Source organism: Guillardia theta, assembly GCF_000315625.1.
Source record: "Guillardia theta CCMP2712 unplaced genomic scaffold GUITHscaffold_75, whole genome shotgun sequence".
Taxonomy (NCBI): Eukaryota; class Cryptophyceae; order Pyrenomonadales; family Geminigeraceae; genus Guillardia; species Guillardia theta.
In genome coordinates this window covers 119,014-135,113 of record NW_005434599.1, presented here as the reverse complement: position 1 = coordinate 135,113, position 16,100 = coordinate 119,014, and the positions used below count along the sequence as shown (strand labels likewise).

The 16,100-nt window shown below is 54.0% G+C and overlaps 5 protein-coding genes across 5 annotated transcripts; 2 read left to right on the top strand and 3 right to left on the bottom strand.

Moving 5' to 3' along the window:
- Positions 1-759: 759 nt before the first annotated feature.
- GUITHDRAFT_143447 (hypothetical protein) lies at positions 760-1,826 on the bottom strand (the record flags this gene model as incomplete). Its single annotated transcript, XM_005826370.1, has 5 exons — positions 760-948; positions 976-1,100; positions 1,286-1,517; positions 1,665-1,742; positions 1,791-1,826. The coding sequence occupies 5 exons, from the start codon at positions 1,824-1,826 to the stop codon at positions 760-762; spliced, it is 660 nt and encodes a 219-aa protein (XP_005826427.1).
- A 2,029-nt stretch (positions 1,827-3,855) lies between these two features.
- Positions 3,856-5,165, top strand: GUITHDRAFT_164930 (hypothetical protein). The gene is made up of 3 exons (XM_005826369.1): positions 3,856-4,538; positions 4,593-4,768; positions 4,820-5,165. The coding sequence occupies exons 1-3, from the start codon at positions 4,026-4,028 to the stop codon at positions 5,115-5,117; spliced, it is 987 nt and encodes a 328-aa protein (XP_005826426.1). The 5' UTR covers positions 3,856-4,025; the 3' UTR covers positions 5,118-5,165.
- A 62-nt stretch (positions 5,166-5,227) lies between these two features.
- GUITHDRAFT_143445 (hypothetical protein) lies at positions 5,228-10,047 on the bottom strand (the record flags this gene model as incomplete). Its single annotated transcript, XM_005826368.1, has 11 exons — positions 5,228-5,911; positions 5,960-6,844; positions 6,958-7,038; positions 7,179-7,205; positions 7,258-7,314; positions 7,360-7,455; positions 7,501-7,752; positions 7,878-8,879; positions 9,059-9,633; positions 9,851-9,901; positions 9,942-10,047. The coding sequence occupies 11 exons, from the start codon at positions 10,045-10,047 to the stop codon at positions 5,228-5,230; spliced, it is 3,816 nt and encodes a 1,271-aa protein (XP_005826425.1).
- A 733-nt stretch (positions 10,048-10,780) lies between these two features.
- GUITHDRAFT_114404 (hypothetical protein) lies at positions 10,781-11,737 on the top strand (the record flags this gene model as incomplete). Its single annotated transcript, XM_005826367.1, has 1 exon — positions 10,781-11,737. One exon carries the CDS (start codon positions 10,781-10,783, stop codon positions 11,735-11,737), a length of 957 nt encoding a protein of 318 aa, XP_005826424.1.
- An 80-nt stretch (positions 11,738-11,817) lies between these two features.
- Positions 11,818-14,385, bottom strand: GUITHDRAFT_114403 (hypothetical protein; the record flags this gene model as incomplete). The annotated part of the gene is made up of 1 exon (XM_005826366.1): positions 11,818-14,385. One exon carries the CDS (start codon positions 14,383-14,385, stop codon positions 11,818-11,820), a length of 2,568 nt encoding a protein of 855 aa, XP_005826423.1.
- Between the last annotated feature and the right edge of the window lie 1,715 nt (positions 14,386-16,100).

Genomic DNA, 16,100 nt, shown 5'->3' with positions numbered 1-16,100 from the left:
TCTGCTCATCCTCTCCTCCTTCGCTCGTCTCCCGCCCCCCCCCCTTTTTTCTCGTTCCCTTTCCCTCTGCCTCTCTCTTCCTGTCTCTCTGTCTCTGTCTCTGTCTCTCTGTCTCTGTCTCTGTCTCTCTCGCTCGCTCTCATCGTTGAGCAGGAGAGTGGGATGAAAGCATCTTCGCCGATTGCGCGAGCTTCATCCAAGTTTGCCATCCCTACTGGGCGCGAGGAGCGAGGAGGAGGAGGCTTCTCTTTTCGGTCGAGTCGGTTCTTTTCCTCCCAAGACGCTCAAGATGCGGCAGATGAACGTAACGGAGCAGCTCTGTGACGAGACCCTCTTAAGTTCGAGCTGGAACAATGTGAGGGTTCGCTTCTCCTCCTCCTCCTCCTCGTTGTTCCTCCTCTTCCACCCTTGTCCTCTCCATCTCTCTCGCCCTTCTCCCTTCTTGCCCTTCCTCGCTTCTTCCATCTCTGTCTTCACGCTCTTCTCCTTCTGCTCTCCTTCCCCTCTGCTGAGATTGTCCTCTGCTATCAGAATGGAGCCAGACTTCTCCTGCAGGTCCTGCAGGACTCACAAGCAAACAAGTTTTGCTGCTCACGTCGGAGGTGAAAAGTGAGATCATAGATACAATGAAACACAATCATACAAGTTAAACAATAAATCAATCAGTCCTCCTCCTCCTCCTCCTCCCTCTCTCCACCAACTCTGGAATCCCTTGAGGCCTACACGTCTCTCTCCTCCCCTTCGCTTCCTCCTCCTCCTTCAGTCTGCGATCCTCTGCCGGAGGAGCTTCAGCGAGTCTTTCAGCCCCCTCGAGATCGATCGCCGCAGCATCTTGCCATCTTCATCTGCCCTGATCCCCTCGCCACTCACCGCCACTTCCATCTCCACGAGCACAGCCTGCGCCTCCTGGTTCTTGTCCCCTTTGATCCGAATGCTCTCCACCCATCGCTGCTCCCTCCCGTCTCCTCGTCTCACCTTCCCTTCAAGCACGAACTCAGCAAAGTGCGTGCTCGCTGACGTTGGGAACTGCCGCTCGAGAACGGTCCAATCCACGTGCCACGTGCTTCCTCCAAACTTCATCTCCTCCGAGAACAGCTCCCCTGCCATATGCGCGTTCAACCAACCAAGCGCTCCAACCTAGCCATCTCTCTCCCTTCCTCCATCTCTCTCCCTTCCTGAATCTTCCCTCACTCAATTTCCATCCATCCTTCCTCGCTCCCTCCCTCTCGCTCCCTCCCTCTATCCACACCAGCTTTTCTCTCCCTTCCTCCTGGTCCTCCCTCACCTGTCACAGCAGAGTGATCGATGGCTGGCCCAGCCACCTCCACCGCCCCCATGTGCCACTCCGTCCGAAAGTCGGGCGTGCTGATGTAGTCGTATGCCCGGCCCAGTTTCGTTCGGATGGTCTTGGATGCTATTACGCTCCTGAGAGCGTTGGGGTCCTTAGTGTCCTTCCCGCCCTTCTTGCTCATCAAGTAGATGTAGCCTGCCGCCATGAGAGCAGAAACAACACCGATCTGTGTACACTCATCAGTTCATCACCAAGCAAAGGCAAGGTAAGGCAAGGCAAGACAAGGCGCTGAACGCACGTAGAGTTGGTGTTGTAGGTTGAACCCGGGTCGATCAGCCTGTGCGTTCCGCGGGCTCCGAGCCTTCTTCTGCACCGGCCTAAGTTTCTTGTCTTCGTCTCGCTCGTCTTCAGAGTTCGATGTCAGGGTCATGTCCTCGTTACCTTCGTCTGCCTGCTTACGATGTGAAAAACAACTTCTATAATTCACACTCCGTCCTACCTTAGCTTGCATCTCCTTCATCCAGCCTTCGGGCATGATGATCGTGAAGACTTGAAGCCTTTCTGCTGCAAGATTTTCTGATCTAGTTAAAACCCATACTCTTCCGAGAATGAGGAAGAGACTTTGTTCTGCAAATCACTACATCAGCCAGCGATAGTTGAAATTCGATATGAATTTTTGAAAAAAAGGGTTCTTGAAGGATGTAGCAAGACGATGAGCGGATGTGAAAGAGCTCAAGTATACGTAGGAGATGGAAAGACTAGTCTCAGAGGGAAGAAACCAACCCCGGATCGTGAACGAAGTATTTGGACACAGTGAAGCAGTGTTGAAACCATTAGGGAAACAAAGAACAACTCTTGGGCGGTGATTGGGAATTACGTGATTGGGAACTACTTGTCCAGTCCCTCTACAATCACATCAATCAATCAATCAATCATGTTCCTATCAAATTTCTACAACCGGCTTCGAGGAAAGCTTCATTTCAGTTTCCCTCTTCCTCTTTATATCCTATTTCGATCCATCCTCCATGCTAGCCCAGCGAGCTGCATCATCACTGCTATAGATTATCACCTGCACCTTCTCTCTCAAAGCATCTTTCCTCTCACTCCCCTCCCCTCCCCTTCCCTCCCTCCCTGCGCAGGCGGCTGCATAGCTCGGATTTGCCTTGGTGGGTGATGGTAGTACGGCCTCTCCGTGGGGTGAACATTGTACCCCACTTTTCCTCTATTTTCAGTCATAATTTATGGGTAGGGTAGTCAAAAAGAAGGGGGTGGTGGGTGAGAAGCACGGGTAGGGGTTGGTCATCCTCACGCGCAAAAGAATCCAGAAGTTTTACTCATTGTTCTTATAGTTTTAGTCAAGTAAATGTTTCTTGAGGTCTCCAAATTTTGGATAGTAATTGGGACCTATGTCTCTTTGCTGTCCCCTCATCAGGTTGCTCCCGCGCGGCCACGCCTGCCTCAGTGAGCTCATGACTGCCGCCGCAGTCACGGGCCGTGCCAGGGCAGCCCGGGCGCCAGCGCCCGGCGCGCGGGAGCCCGGCTCAGCGCCCGGCCCTGGCAGTCGGACCGTTGTGAACTGAGTAAGCCGCGCCGCGCCGCCCGCGGCCGGCCGCCGGCCGGGCGGGCCGGGCTGCGCCGGGAGCCTCTCGGGGAGATCCGATCCGAGACCGTACCCGGTCGAGTCACCGCCGCGGTCGCCGGCCCCGGGACTCTAATGTTTAATTGAATTCCTCCCGTCACTCAGGGGGCGTATAGCCCAGACGGAAATAGGCGGCTGACCGTTGCCATCAAGTGTCGTGCAGGTGCAACCAGAGAGACGTATTGCCGTTGGCGATGAACGAGGGGGGTGGGGAAGGGATCGATGGCCCCAGTACCCGGTACAAATAGATGAAACAAGTAGGGTACTGATGGACCAGGGTGGGTACAGTGGAACTGGTAGACAAATTTGAAATTGAATTCTCAAACGTCAATAAACCTTCCTGTGGTCAAAATTTTAGCTGACTCAATTTTGACCGCGGTCAAACTGTTAGTTACTACTACACTCCTAATAGGGAAATTTGACCTTGTTTTGACCGTGGTCAAATAGATAAGAAGTTTGACCGTCATCAAAGCATTTGACCAGTAGGGGGCTCATCGTCCGTTGTGGCGCTTCCCTCCCTACCCTCGCTCCAACCACCCCACCCCCCCCCCTCTGACTTCAGTTTGAAATTTAACCCCGTCCTTGGGCACGTTTTGGCCCTAGATACCACCCCTTATTGTACTGCTGTACGCATCACAACTCTCGTATAGCCAACACCCTTTATCACAGTCTCTGCAGTACACCACCCCAAAATATTTGTATTAACTGATAATTTGTACCATTCTAGCCTATAGTTCAGTACCAGAGCTAGTCACCCCTACCCCCATTCATTAACAACCTTGTATCTCAACCTATCTTTGGGGGTCATCAGCACCACCCCCCACCCACTTTTTTCCTCACTGTTTCCCTCCTCCACGCCTACCCCTGCGATCCCTCCCATCTCCCCCGCTTGACTGACTACTTCCCGTTCCTCCTGCTTCTTCCTTGTGGCACGAACTAGTTCTTCTTTCCCCTCCCCCTCCCAGCCTCGCACTTCCTTCCTATCCTTCTCTCTCTTCACCTGCTCTCCCCGTTTCCTCACTTCCTGTCGTACTTCCTTTCGTACTCACCCTTTCCTCTTGACTCTCATCTCACAACACTCCATAATCTTCGATCATGCCTTCATCTTCGACCTCGGAGCGCGTGCTGGTTTCCCTCATCTTGATTGGCTTCTTGCCTCAAGTCTATTCTTTCTCTTCGTCTTTCTGCGCGAAACAGCCAAACCTCAGAATACCTCACGGAGTATGCAATGTGTACAACATGAAAGTTGCGCTTCAGACGCCATCTCTGAGGAGAAGTCAGATGCAGCTGAATCTCTTCGGACGTAATCCGACTCAGTTCACATCCTTGGTTCAGCTTTCTCTCGCAGCCCCCTTTGTGATCTTGAGGCTGTACCAACATTATCTCGGTCTCTACCCGCAAGTGATGGATGCTATGACGGGAATGGTTCTCTACCTACTTGGCAAGGTGACAAGCGATGCATTCAATCACAGGCCATGGGCAAAGAAACGTATTTATGCGAGATGGGCGACCATGGGCTTGCTCGACGGGTACATGACGCATGCGTGGTACTGGTTCATCGAGGCGGCTGCTCCGGCGCATCTTCCGCTGCTGAAGGTCACAGGCATGGTGAGACATCCATCGCTCAGGTTGCATGCGGTGCTGATCTCTGCTTCTTGACAGATCCTCACGTCCTCGCTCGTGTACACTCCCCTCTACTGCCTGGGATTCCTGCTTGTCATGGGGATCCTCGAAGGGAAGAGCCTCCAGTCGATTCAAGAGAAGGTGCAGAAGAACCTGCTGCAGCTGACGACTGTGACGGTGAAGACGTGGGCTCCTCTCAACGTCATCCTCTTCGGGTGAGCTTGTCGTAATCTCTAGCTCGACATGGCTGACCCTGGCGCTCGCAGTTTGATCCCGCTCCAATCTCGCGTGTGTTTCTCCATGATCTGCCATTACGTCTACTTGATCGGCCTTGCCATGTGGGAGTCTGGAATCCTCACAGCCTTCATCCTCCGCATGAAGAACTCTCTCAGCCACTTCCGCAAGGCCTCCCAGCCTCTTCCCGCGTCCTCCATGGCTGGTTCCAGCCTGATGCCGGCGACTGCCATGTCGCCAGTGGATGACAGCCTCGACCTGTCGTCTCACGGCCTTGCGTCTGCTCCTCGACCTGAAGATCTCTCTCACTCCAACACGCCGCACGCATAGGCGAGATGAGATGTAAACTAGTGTAAATAAGACTGCTGTGTAATCGTGCAAACTTCATTATCATCATCAACTTGTTTCATGTACAGTTACATTCTTCTCCTCCTCCACCTTCACCAGTCGTCAAGGTCGTCCCCGTCCTCCTCCTCAGCCTCGAACACAATCTCGTCCTCGATGCTGTTGTCGCTCAGCTCGAACGTTGGCTCCATCGTCTCCTCCTGCCCAGACGCGCTCGAGTCGTTCTTGGTCTCCTCCTTGGGTACGAAGTTCATGTAGAAGCTGAGGGCATCTTGAGCTCCGGCAGGCTTCTCCTCCCTGGTTGCCTCTGCCTCCCTCTCCGCAGCCGCCATCTCCTCCTCGACCTCCTTCAGCTCCTCCTCCATCTCAGCCTCCTCCCCGCTCCCCCTCATCAGTTTTCTCGCTTCCTGCAGCAAGTCACGGGCTTTCGCAAACTTGAGCTTCCAGTCGGGCTTGGAGGAGGACGATCCCTTCCACTCCCCTCGTGCCTTCTGCAAGAGGGACCTGACCGACTCCTCTGCTGCCTTCCGCTTCTTCCCTCGCAGCTCCTCCTCTAGCACCCCGACCTGCGTCCTGACGTCTTCAAGACCATGATCCTTGCAGAGGTACTCCGCCTCACGCAGAGCCTCCTCTGCTCGCACCAAGTCGAACACAGCAAGATGCTTCCTGGCGTCTTCCAGCTGCTCCTCTACATCCCGCCGGTGCCTGACCTGCTCCTTTTCCCGACGGACCTTCTCCTCCTCCTCCTCCTTGCGCTTCATCGCCTCGACAGCCTCTCGCTGAGGTCAACAGTGAGCAAGCAAGTGAAGAGTCAACAACAGTCATACCTCCATCGCGATTAGCCGAGCCTCCTCCTTCTTCCTCGCCTCCTCCTCTTCGAGCCTTCTCGCTTCCTGCTGCCTCCGCTCCTCCTTCTTCCTTGCTTCTTCTTCCTCCTTCTTCCTTGCTTCTTCCGCCTCCTTCTTCCTTGCTTCTTCCTCCTCCTTCTTCTTCCTTGCTTCTTCCTCCTCCTTCCTCGCTTCTTCTTCCTTCTTCCTTGCTTCTTCCGCCTCCTCCTTCTTCCTCGCTTCTTCCGCCTCCTTCTTCCTTGCTTCTTCCGCCTCCTTCTTCCTTGCTTCTTCCGCCTCCTCCTTCTTCCTTGCTTCTTCCGCCTCCTCCTTCTTCCTTGCTTCTTCCGCCTCCTCCTTCTTCCTTGCTTCTTCCTCCTTCCTCCTTGCTTCTTCCGCCTCCTCCTTCTTCCTTGCTTCTTCCGCCTCCTCCTTCCTCCTTGCTTCTTCCGCCTCCTCCTTCTTCCTTGCTTCTTCCGCCTCCTCCTTCTTCCTTGCTTCTTCCTCCTCCTTCCTTGCTTCTTCCGCCTCCTTCTTCCTTGCTTCTTCCTCCTCCTTCTTCTTTGCTTCTTCCTCCTTCCTTGCTTCTTCCGCCTCCTCCTTCTTCCTTGCTTCTTCCTCCTCCTTCTTCCGCTGTTCCTCCTTGCGCTTTGCTTGCTCTGCTGCGGCTGCCTTTCTTGTCGCCTCTTCCTCCTTCCTCCTCGCTTCCTCCGCCGCCGCAGCCGCTGCTCTGATCGCGTCCTCCTCCTTGCGCTTTGCTTGCTCCGCTGCGGCTGCCTTTCTTGCTTCATCCTTTTCCTCTTCCGCTTTCTTCCTCGCCTCTTCCTCCTTCCACCTCGCCTCCTCATCAGTCGTCGACCCCAGCTGGTGACTTGACCCCTTGTCCTGGAGGCAGATGAGAAGGAGGGGAAAGCTAGGCAGGACAGCATGACAACGAGGAGAGGAGGGCAAGAACAAGGAAGAGAAGGAGGAAGAGAGCTGAAAAAGTTGATTTTGACCTGAATTTTCCATTGTCCGTCTTCTTGTCTTAGAGAAGACGAAGTTGAAAACTCCATCTCTTCGATCGACAGATCGCCTTCCTGCAGAGAAACAAGACTGAATTTCGTTGCCAGCTGACTCCTCCTTCTCCTCCTCCTCCTCCTCCTCCTCCTCCTCCTCGCTCTCTCTCTCTCTCCCTCCCTCCTCTCTCCCCCTCCCTCCCTCCTCTCCCTCCTCTCACCTGTACATGTAGAGATGGCCCGCGATCCTGTCCCATGACAACACTCTCAGATCGCAGTTACACGTCAGCAGGTCAAGACCTCGCCGTCCTTGTCTTCTCTCATCGTCCTCTCGCTTTCTGTCCTCGTCGCCCTCACCTAGCAGATTCTCACATCCTCTCAGTTCCTCACGAGGCTGCTGACCTTGTGCGTCGCTCTCTTCGCCTCCTCTTCCTCTTCCTTCACCTCCTTCCTCCTGGACGTCTCCGTCCATCCCTTGCCCGGCTGGGAGGATGCGGCCTGTCGACTGAGTGAGCACGAGAGGAGGGCAGCCGCGTACGGTACCTCAAAAGACCTTAGCATTTTCTCTCTCCTCCTCTCCGCAAGGTATCGCTCCCTGTTCTTGCGCAGCATGTCGTTCTCGTGGTCGAGGTCGTTGATGACAGAGAGGATTCTTTTCATGTCAAACTCCCACGCATCCTCCTTGCTTCCGCTCTCCCTGCTCTGACTTTCCTCGTGCTGGACCCTTTCCTCCCTCCTCGTCCTCCCAGGGTGGGAGCTGCCGTGGGAGGGCTCGGGGGGGAGGAGAGCAGGCGGCTGTGGGAGGACACGAACATCTTCTCAACGGCAGCAGCGTCGGAGACTCTCTGCCGGTCACGATCGAGAGCCACTTGCGTCTGCCACAGCAGCTTCTTGCAGTCGTTCACCTCCTCCTCCATCACCTTCATCCTCACCCTGCTCTCCCCGAGCTCCCTCCTGCCTTCCATCAGCTCCTCCTCCTTCTCCCTCATGCACCTGCTCAGCTCGTCGTTGTCCCTCTGGAGGGACGACAGCTGGTGCTGCAGCGAGATGATCTCACTCCTCGCCGACTTCAGCTGGTTTTCCAGCTGCAGAGTCTGCTTTTCCTTCAGCAGCCTCTCGCGGCTGAAGCTAGACCTCATCTCCTCCAGCTGGCTGCCGATGGCCTCGTAGCTCTGGCTCGTCGTCCTGCTCCTCTCCCCCCTCCTCTCCTGCTCCACCTGCAGCTCCGCCATCCTCTCCTGCAGCCTCTCGCACTCGCCCTCCCTCTGCTTGACCTGCTCGCGCAGCTCGACGTTGAAGTCCTGCAGCTCCTTCAGCTCTCTCTGCGACTTCTCAAGCTTCTTCGTCAGGCTCTCGTTCTCTGCCTGCAGCACAAGACATTCCTCTCGCGCCAGCCGCGCCTCGTTCATGGCACTTCCGAACGCGTCCTCCGCCATCTTCAGCTGCAGCTTCTGCTCCTCAAGCTCCTTCCTCCCCTCTCTTAGACGCTTTTCCTCCTCCTCCGCCTTCTTCTTCAGCTCACTCCTCTCCCGCGCAACGTTTTCATCTCTCCTCCTGTCCTCCTCCACCCTCTTCTTCTCAACCTCTACGAGCTTCAATTCAAGGGCATGCTCGAGCTCCTTGCACCGGCTCTCGCTCTTTGCAATGCGCATTCTGGAGAACTCCTCTTCCTTCCTGAGCTCTCCCTCCCTCCTCCTCAGCTCCTCCAGGTCCGCCAGCATCCTCTGCCGATGATGATAAAACTGCTGCTCCACCTCCTTCTCCTTCTGCAGCATCTTCGCGCTGGTTTCAGCTTCCCTTGTCCTCATGCTCTCCAACTTCTTCTGGTAGTTGTGCTCGAGGTCTTCTCGGGTTTGCTCCAGCAGCTGCGAGTATTTCATCTGCTCCTCCAGCCGCATCTTGCTCATCTCGACCTGCCTCACCTGCAGCAACACCAGTCAGATCACGACGAGGAAGAGGGAGACAGGAGGAGAGGAGAGGAGAGGAGAGGAGAGGAGAGGAGAGGAGAGGAGAGGAGAGGAGAGGAGAGGAGAGGAGAGGAAAAGGAGACGATTACAGCAGGGGAGAGGGAGACTGAGCAGGAGGGATAGGCAATGCTTACCCGAGCAACAGCTTCCTCTACTTCAACCTTCACCCGCTCATCCGCCTCCTTCTGGAATTTTGCCAACTTCTCCTCGAGTGTCTTGAGGGGCGTCAGTGCGTTCTCGCTGGCCATCCCTCGATATCTTTCGTTTATCAACTCCATCTTTCTGTCGAACGTGGCCAGCTCCATCGTCACCGTCTGACAGTCCGCGTTCCTCGTGTGCTGCGGCTGCATGGAAGTGCGCATGATGTGTTCTAGGAGGGTGCTCAAGGCACAAGAGTCTTGCGGTGCCCGCTGGATCACTTGGTAGAGTTTGTTGTCGGGATGAAGATGCAACAGGTCCAAGAATGACTCCACAAACTTGTTACCTCCTCCTCCTCCTCCTCCTCCTCCTCCTCCTCCTCCGATGTACTGCTGTATTCCGCTCTCAGGTGCAAACACAGATGCTGTGTGCATGAAGCCGACTTGCTGCAGGTAGTCCATGATCAGCAAGTTGCCCGCCTGCTCTACGGCGTTTGGAACGCGGCGATTGCCAGTGGAGCCTCCTCGCAGCTCTGCTAAGAACTTTGCACGCAGTTGTGTCTGGTATGAAGCTGTCAGTTTATGATAGAGGGGAAGGATGCAAACGACGGAGAAGCAAGAGAAGAAAAGAAGAGGAGAAGAAGAGGAGAAGAGGAGAAGAGGAGAAGAGGAGAAGGGGAGAAGGGGAGGTGAGAGCGAGGAGGCGAGTCGGGGAGAGGGAGTATGGAGTAGGGAAAAGTCTGTGCTGTTGGGCAGGGAGAGGAGGAGAAAGAGGATTCAGCCTCTCACCTTGAGTGCATCTAGTGTCCCGTTCATCTTCAGTGTGGACGACAGACGAGCCTGCAAGTCTGAGCTCGAGAGAGAGAAGGTCTGAGGGTACCCGACCTTTGACGAGGGAGGTTGAACCCGGCCCTCTGTCCCCGAGGAGGGAGGAGGAGCAGAGGAGGGAGGAGAGCGAGAGGAGAGATGATGGGGAGGAGGATCATAGTAGTGATGATGCGAAGGAGGACTGCGTGCGCTGTTCATTGCTGCGCTCCTCGTAGGATCGGCGTGCATTGTCGCCCGCCGCCTCTCCTTTGAATTCTGGACAGGGGGGTAGGAAACCCAACCGGATCGCAAAATGGGGGTAGTGGTGAACCAGAAGGTGGATTACACCGGTTCATTTCATATTGAAATAATGGGTACCTTCAATGTGGGTGATGGTATGAATGGGTAGTAGGTAAATGGACAGGGTAGGGGTGGTAAAGCTACTTTGAAATGGCGGGAAAGGATGTTTCAGCGCAAAGATTACAGGTACGCGATGGGAGGGAGCAGGGAGGACAGGACAGGACAGGACAGGACAGGACAGGACAGGACAGGACAGGACAGGACAGGACAGGACAGGACAGGACAGGACAGGACAGGACAGGACAGGACAGGACAGGACAGGACAGGACAGGACAGGACAGGACAGGACAGGACAGGACAGGACAGGACAGGACAGGACAGGACAGGACAGGACAGAAAGAGAGGAGTGGAGAGGAGGACAGGAGAGAGGGGAACAGAGGAGAGGGGAGAAGACAAGAAGCGGGGTTCATTGAACTTGAGGGTGACATGTAGTTGGGAGGAGGGTAAGAGAGCAGGGGGGATATGCCTCTCCTGACAAGATGGATTGACCTCTCCTCTCAGGCAGTAATGAGGAGAGCGTACTTCACTCACTCGCTGCTGCCGTCAGTCTGCATGGAGTTTGACGAGATCATGAAGAGGATAGGAAGCAACCCTGCCATGTTCGGCGGCAAGGACGACCTGATCTCAAGGTTTATGAGGCGCTGTGACGATGATGTGGAGCGAATCTCCGTACTCTCTGAGTGCTTCGACGAGTCTATCCACAATTCCATGGGCGCCCGTTCAGTTCGCTCCATGGCGTCTGACTTCTCCTGCTCCACCGCTGATCTCCCCGCCCGTCAGCAGCAGGCGGTCAATTTCTCCGTCAGCAGCGAGAACCTGGTTCAGGCAGAGAGCAGAGCTCGAGACTTACACCACATCGCCTCTCAAGATTGGCAGGCAACCTCTGACGTTGCCTATGATGAGAACCATGGCAGCTACGACGATACACCCTGCTCCCTACTCATTGCAGACCCGGCGACAGGACGAGCAACCCTTTCGCCCGTTGCCAACCAGGAGGAGGAGGAGGAGGTACGGAGGCAGTCGGAGGGTGCAGGAACAGGTGGTCTAGGGGTCGGGCAGGAGGAGCTCTACTGCGCAGACTCGCTTATCGGACATTCCAGCATGTCGGAGTATGAGACAGCGTCCCTAGAGGGCGAGCGAGTCGGTGCCGGCAGCTCCGACGACTCAGCAGACAGCGAGCAGGATGTGGAAAAGCCCCATTGTGCTGCTGATCGTTCACATGCCACAGGGGCAGAGGAGGTGGAAGGGCTGGAGGCGTGTAATGGGGAGGTGGAGAAGGTCCTGCAAGAGGCAGGAAGGGGAAGAGAGGAAGAAGTCAGCAAAGATCTGCTCAGCAAGAGCCAGGAGGAGCTGGAGCGCGAGCTAGAGTGGACCAAGTTCGCACTGGAGAGCCGGCGGCAGTACTTGAGGAGCAAGCGATCGAAGGCAGGGAGAAGGCAGGGGAGGGATGGCGGAGAGGCAGGAGAGGAGATTGGGGAAGCAGCCGGACGAAGGAGGTTGGAGGCGTGAGTCGGGAGATGAGGGAGCGATGAGCACAGGGAGGAGGCGATGCGCGTGGAAGTAACATGTTATACAACTATTTGCACATTCTAGTTTGAGGTAGACATCCCCAGTCTGGCTCTTCTCGCCACCTTGACGAAGGCTTCTGGGCACATGGCGTCCTCCGAGTCGTCAGTTCCCTTCAGCTTGCTGTTCTCCTGTAGCGCCTGCATGAAGAGCTTGGAGACGTGGTAGCGGTTCGGGTCCTGAGCATGTCCTCCCCCGACGTCCATGACGAGCATCTCAAACTCCTGCAGGTCGAGCACATTGTCCCCGTTGGTGTCATGCTCCTCGAACTTACCCCTCAGGAACCTGTCGTGCTCCTCCGACTTCTGCAGCCACACCTGCGTCATCATCGCCATCCACTCGTGCAACGGCAGGTCTCCCTCGTGCTTCTTGATGGTCTCGCCAATCTCTTCCTCCATCTTCTCTGGAAACTGCCCGAACCCGTACTTGAGCCAGGCCTTCATGGTCGCCTGCATGGCTGCCGTTGGGTCTATGCAGGGGTTCTGGTTCCTGATATTGTCGAGTGACTCCTTGATACTGTTGAGGTTGAAGAGGAAGGCAAGAGCCCCGACAACAAAGTCACTGAGGTCCTCGTGCCAGTAGGGATGGTACAAAATCCCCGACACCAGCCCGAACGTCTTGACCCTGAGGTTGAAATTCTCCCCCTCCGAGAACTTCTCGACCCCCAGGATCAGCGACTGCAGGTTGGTGAGCGCGATGCTCCGCAGGCCGAACTTGTTGATCAGGAACTCTCGGATGTACTCGGGCATGCTCTGCCTCTGATTGTGTTCACGATCGTCAACGGTGTCAGCCAGCGCCTTGCCTTCATAGATGGCTGCAGACAGCTGTATGACCTGGTCAAAGCGAGCAGCGGTGATCTTCTTTCCCCTGAAGATCTTGTTGTCTATCCTGAAGCTCGCACGCCTCATCTGAAGTAAGTTGTCCTTCACAGTCGGCATCCTCTTCATGGACTCAGTCCTGACCATCTCAGTCGCCGCAGCGGGCTCGGGGGTCGCAGCCCGGGTCTCCTCAGCTTTAGCACGCTCCTGGTATTCTTCCTCCCTCTTCTTCAATTGAGAAATCTCCTCTCTCATCTGCGCCTCGTTGGCTTCATACTCTGCGATCTTCGATTCCATCTCCGTGATCCGCTCCATGTTCTTCTCCAGCAGGGACACCAGCTCTTGCAAGAAGTGAGCGAAGCTCGTCCCGGGCACCTTCTTGATGTGATTTCCCATCATGTGCGCAAGAGAGGACCAGAAGTCAGACGCCAACTTGCCTTGGGCTTGTTGGGCAACGACCTCCCAATCCACCTGCTTCACTCTGTCGAACTTGCCTGTGGACTGTGTTTGTTCGCCAGCATGTGACATGTCTATGAAGACAGAATAGAGCTGATCGACTATCTCTGCATGCGTCAGAAATGCTTTCAAGCTGTCAGGACTTTGCCAAGTTTGGAGTGGATCACTTTCAGTGACCGTGCTGGGATGATCACTGGCCAGAGCTTGATTCAACTGCTTCTTCAAGGACTCCACCTCCAGCTGCAGGTTCTTGTTCAGGAGCTCAACTTCCATCAGTCTTTTGCTTGTTGATTCAGCACTGGCAATCACTTCGTGCATCTGTTGATCATGTCGGTTTGCCTGTGACCTCATGTCGGCGTCATGGAATGCCTTCATCTCCCGCTGCTTGTCCTCCGCCTTTTGCATCAAGACCTGTTGTTCCTTGGCCATCTGCTCCTGCAGCTCCTTCAGCTCATTTTCTCTTTGTTTCCGCAAGTTTTCGCTCTGCTCGAAGATTGTCTTGAGGTTTTGATATTCGCTAGAGATGCCAGTCAATCTTGCAACTTCTCCTTCTGACTTAGACAAGTTCTCTCTCAGAGACTCGTTTTCCTCCTCTTTCCTCGCGAGGGAAATCCTGGTGAGTTCAAGTTGCCGTTGCAGCTCGTCGATCTGCTTCGAGATAATTCTTGACTCCTTCTTGACAAACCGGCGGAACACGTCCTTCAACAAGAGGAGCATGGGATACGCATCGACCCTGGTCTTGGGGATTGCTGATAGGAGCCATTCTGAGAGCAGCTCGATGTCGCAGGCTCCATTCTCTTCTTCGAGCTCAAGTTTTGCGGGTTCAGTTTCAAGGTAATCGGAATAATACATTCTCATGTAACTTCCTGGCTCATCGGGTTTTTGGTTCATCGCAACGCTGAAATGAGACAGTAGCCGACTTCTTTGGTTGAAATTGCTGCCAACGACGAGCATTCCTTTCGTTAAGAACCTTCTGACAAAGACTCCCTGATTGTGCTTGTCTTCTGGCATCATATTTCCATCATGCATAGAACTTACATGCTCACTCGGACTCTTTCGTCGTGTGCTCGCTTCCGAGACAACATCATCTGACACAGACGTCAATCCCATAACAAACGCGAGATAACAGATTGAGAAGAGAAGGGGGTGGAATAATGGTACAAGAATGCAGTAAATACGATCAATACCTGGCACTCGCTCGAAACTCATATCTGGGACCCTGGTGACCTTGTTGAAGTAAGACTTAGCACACGCGCTCTGCGGGCGGGCAGCGCTAGAAGGACGGCATGCGCTGAACGGCCTCGGTCTACTTCTCATGTTCCGTTCGCCGTGCTCAAGCCCTTCGAAGACCATGTTCCCGCTCTCCACACACCTCTACTTCACACGCTTCCTACAACCTGTGAATCACGTCAGGCTGCGACCAACAGATGCGGGTAACGGATGCATGCGCATGAGGCAAGCTGAGAGAATGATAGACAGTTAAGGGATTGACGATGATCTGTTTGTGGAGATACAACCAGAAGGATTTAAAATAGTCCTCTTGTCCACCTCATCATATCTAGCTCATGGTAAAATGTAGTGGAGACCAATCTGCAAGTGGAGACTCGTACGAATGCGTCTGGTTTGGGACTTGCTATGAACACGAACGTAAGATGAATCGTGAGCTGAACCTGTGAGCTATGAGGTGAAATTCATCATCGATGAAGATGAACTAAGAGCTACCTATCCATCTGTAAAGCAAAGTATGTCTACACGGGAAGCTGTTGAGTCGTTAAGAACAGTGTACAATTCTTGCATGGCTCAGTAGTGATCAGTTACAACAACACGAAACGACCAAACAATCAACATGTAGCATATCATGCCATGTCTGTTGTTAAGATCAGCATGTTCTCCCAATCCTCCCCATCATATTTCTGCTGGCTACTCGTAAAATTTTAACATCTCATGACATCGCTGCGGCTGCCCCCCTCCACCCCCACCCCCAGATTCTGATCTTTGGATGTATGATCCCGTTTACCACCCCTCCCTCCTCCAACTAATCGTTTTGACTTGGTCTTTCAAAGGAAATCTCAGTACCCCTACCCCTACCTTTCCCACCCTCGACCTACTCCAACCCATGCTTTTTTGTACCCTACCACATAATTTCTATTTGATCACCCCTATCTCCCCATGGCTTCCCAGGTGGTGCATTATAGTGTCTTGACCTTCAAAATACCCCACCCTACCAAGGAATTTAGTGAGCAGACCCCTACCCCTCGAAATCATCATTGATACCACCCCCACATATATGTCGAGCAAAGTATCCTTCCCACAGATCCTCGGCTAGAAATGTACCACCTCAACATCACCCCACCCCACCCCCTGCCTTGTGACTGTTTCGGAGAATACCCACACCTCCAACGACAATATCTAAGTACCACCCCTCGCCTCATGATCTTACCCAACATTCCATATCATGCACACTATGTCATAATCTTATAGGTGTGCACCTATCAAATCGCTGCACTGCGATGTATCATACACCATATGTAATTACCCTACCTAGGGCAACAGGGAATACTACCCCCCTGTAGCAACCGATTAATTTCCATCGGACCCCCCCCTCACCTCGTCGATGACCCTCATCTCGACCCCTTCCTCACTTCATTGGACCCTTTTCCTCAATGCAAAACTGGTACCGTACCCTACCCCACTTTTCATAGGGAAGTACCCCCGTTCTCGTCCAGCATGTAAAGTCCCCCACAGACAAGATGACGGAATTTTTCTTTTCTACTCGCTTCTACACCACCCACCCTATCAATATCCCATCATTCCACCTAATATTCACCGGTCCCAGAACCGCTGTATCCGGCAAAAGCTCCTACTTGAACATGTTTTTAAAAATATTGTCAAAAATCGAAAATATTCTTTTTCTTATTTTATTAATATTTTGAAGTTTTGATCGAGTCAGCATTTGTTGAAAACTCACCTGCGACCACCGGTCATTGTCTGATATGGCCCGAGAAATAACCACCCCTGATTTCCCCACCCTC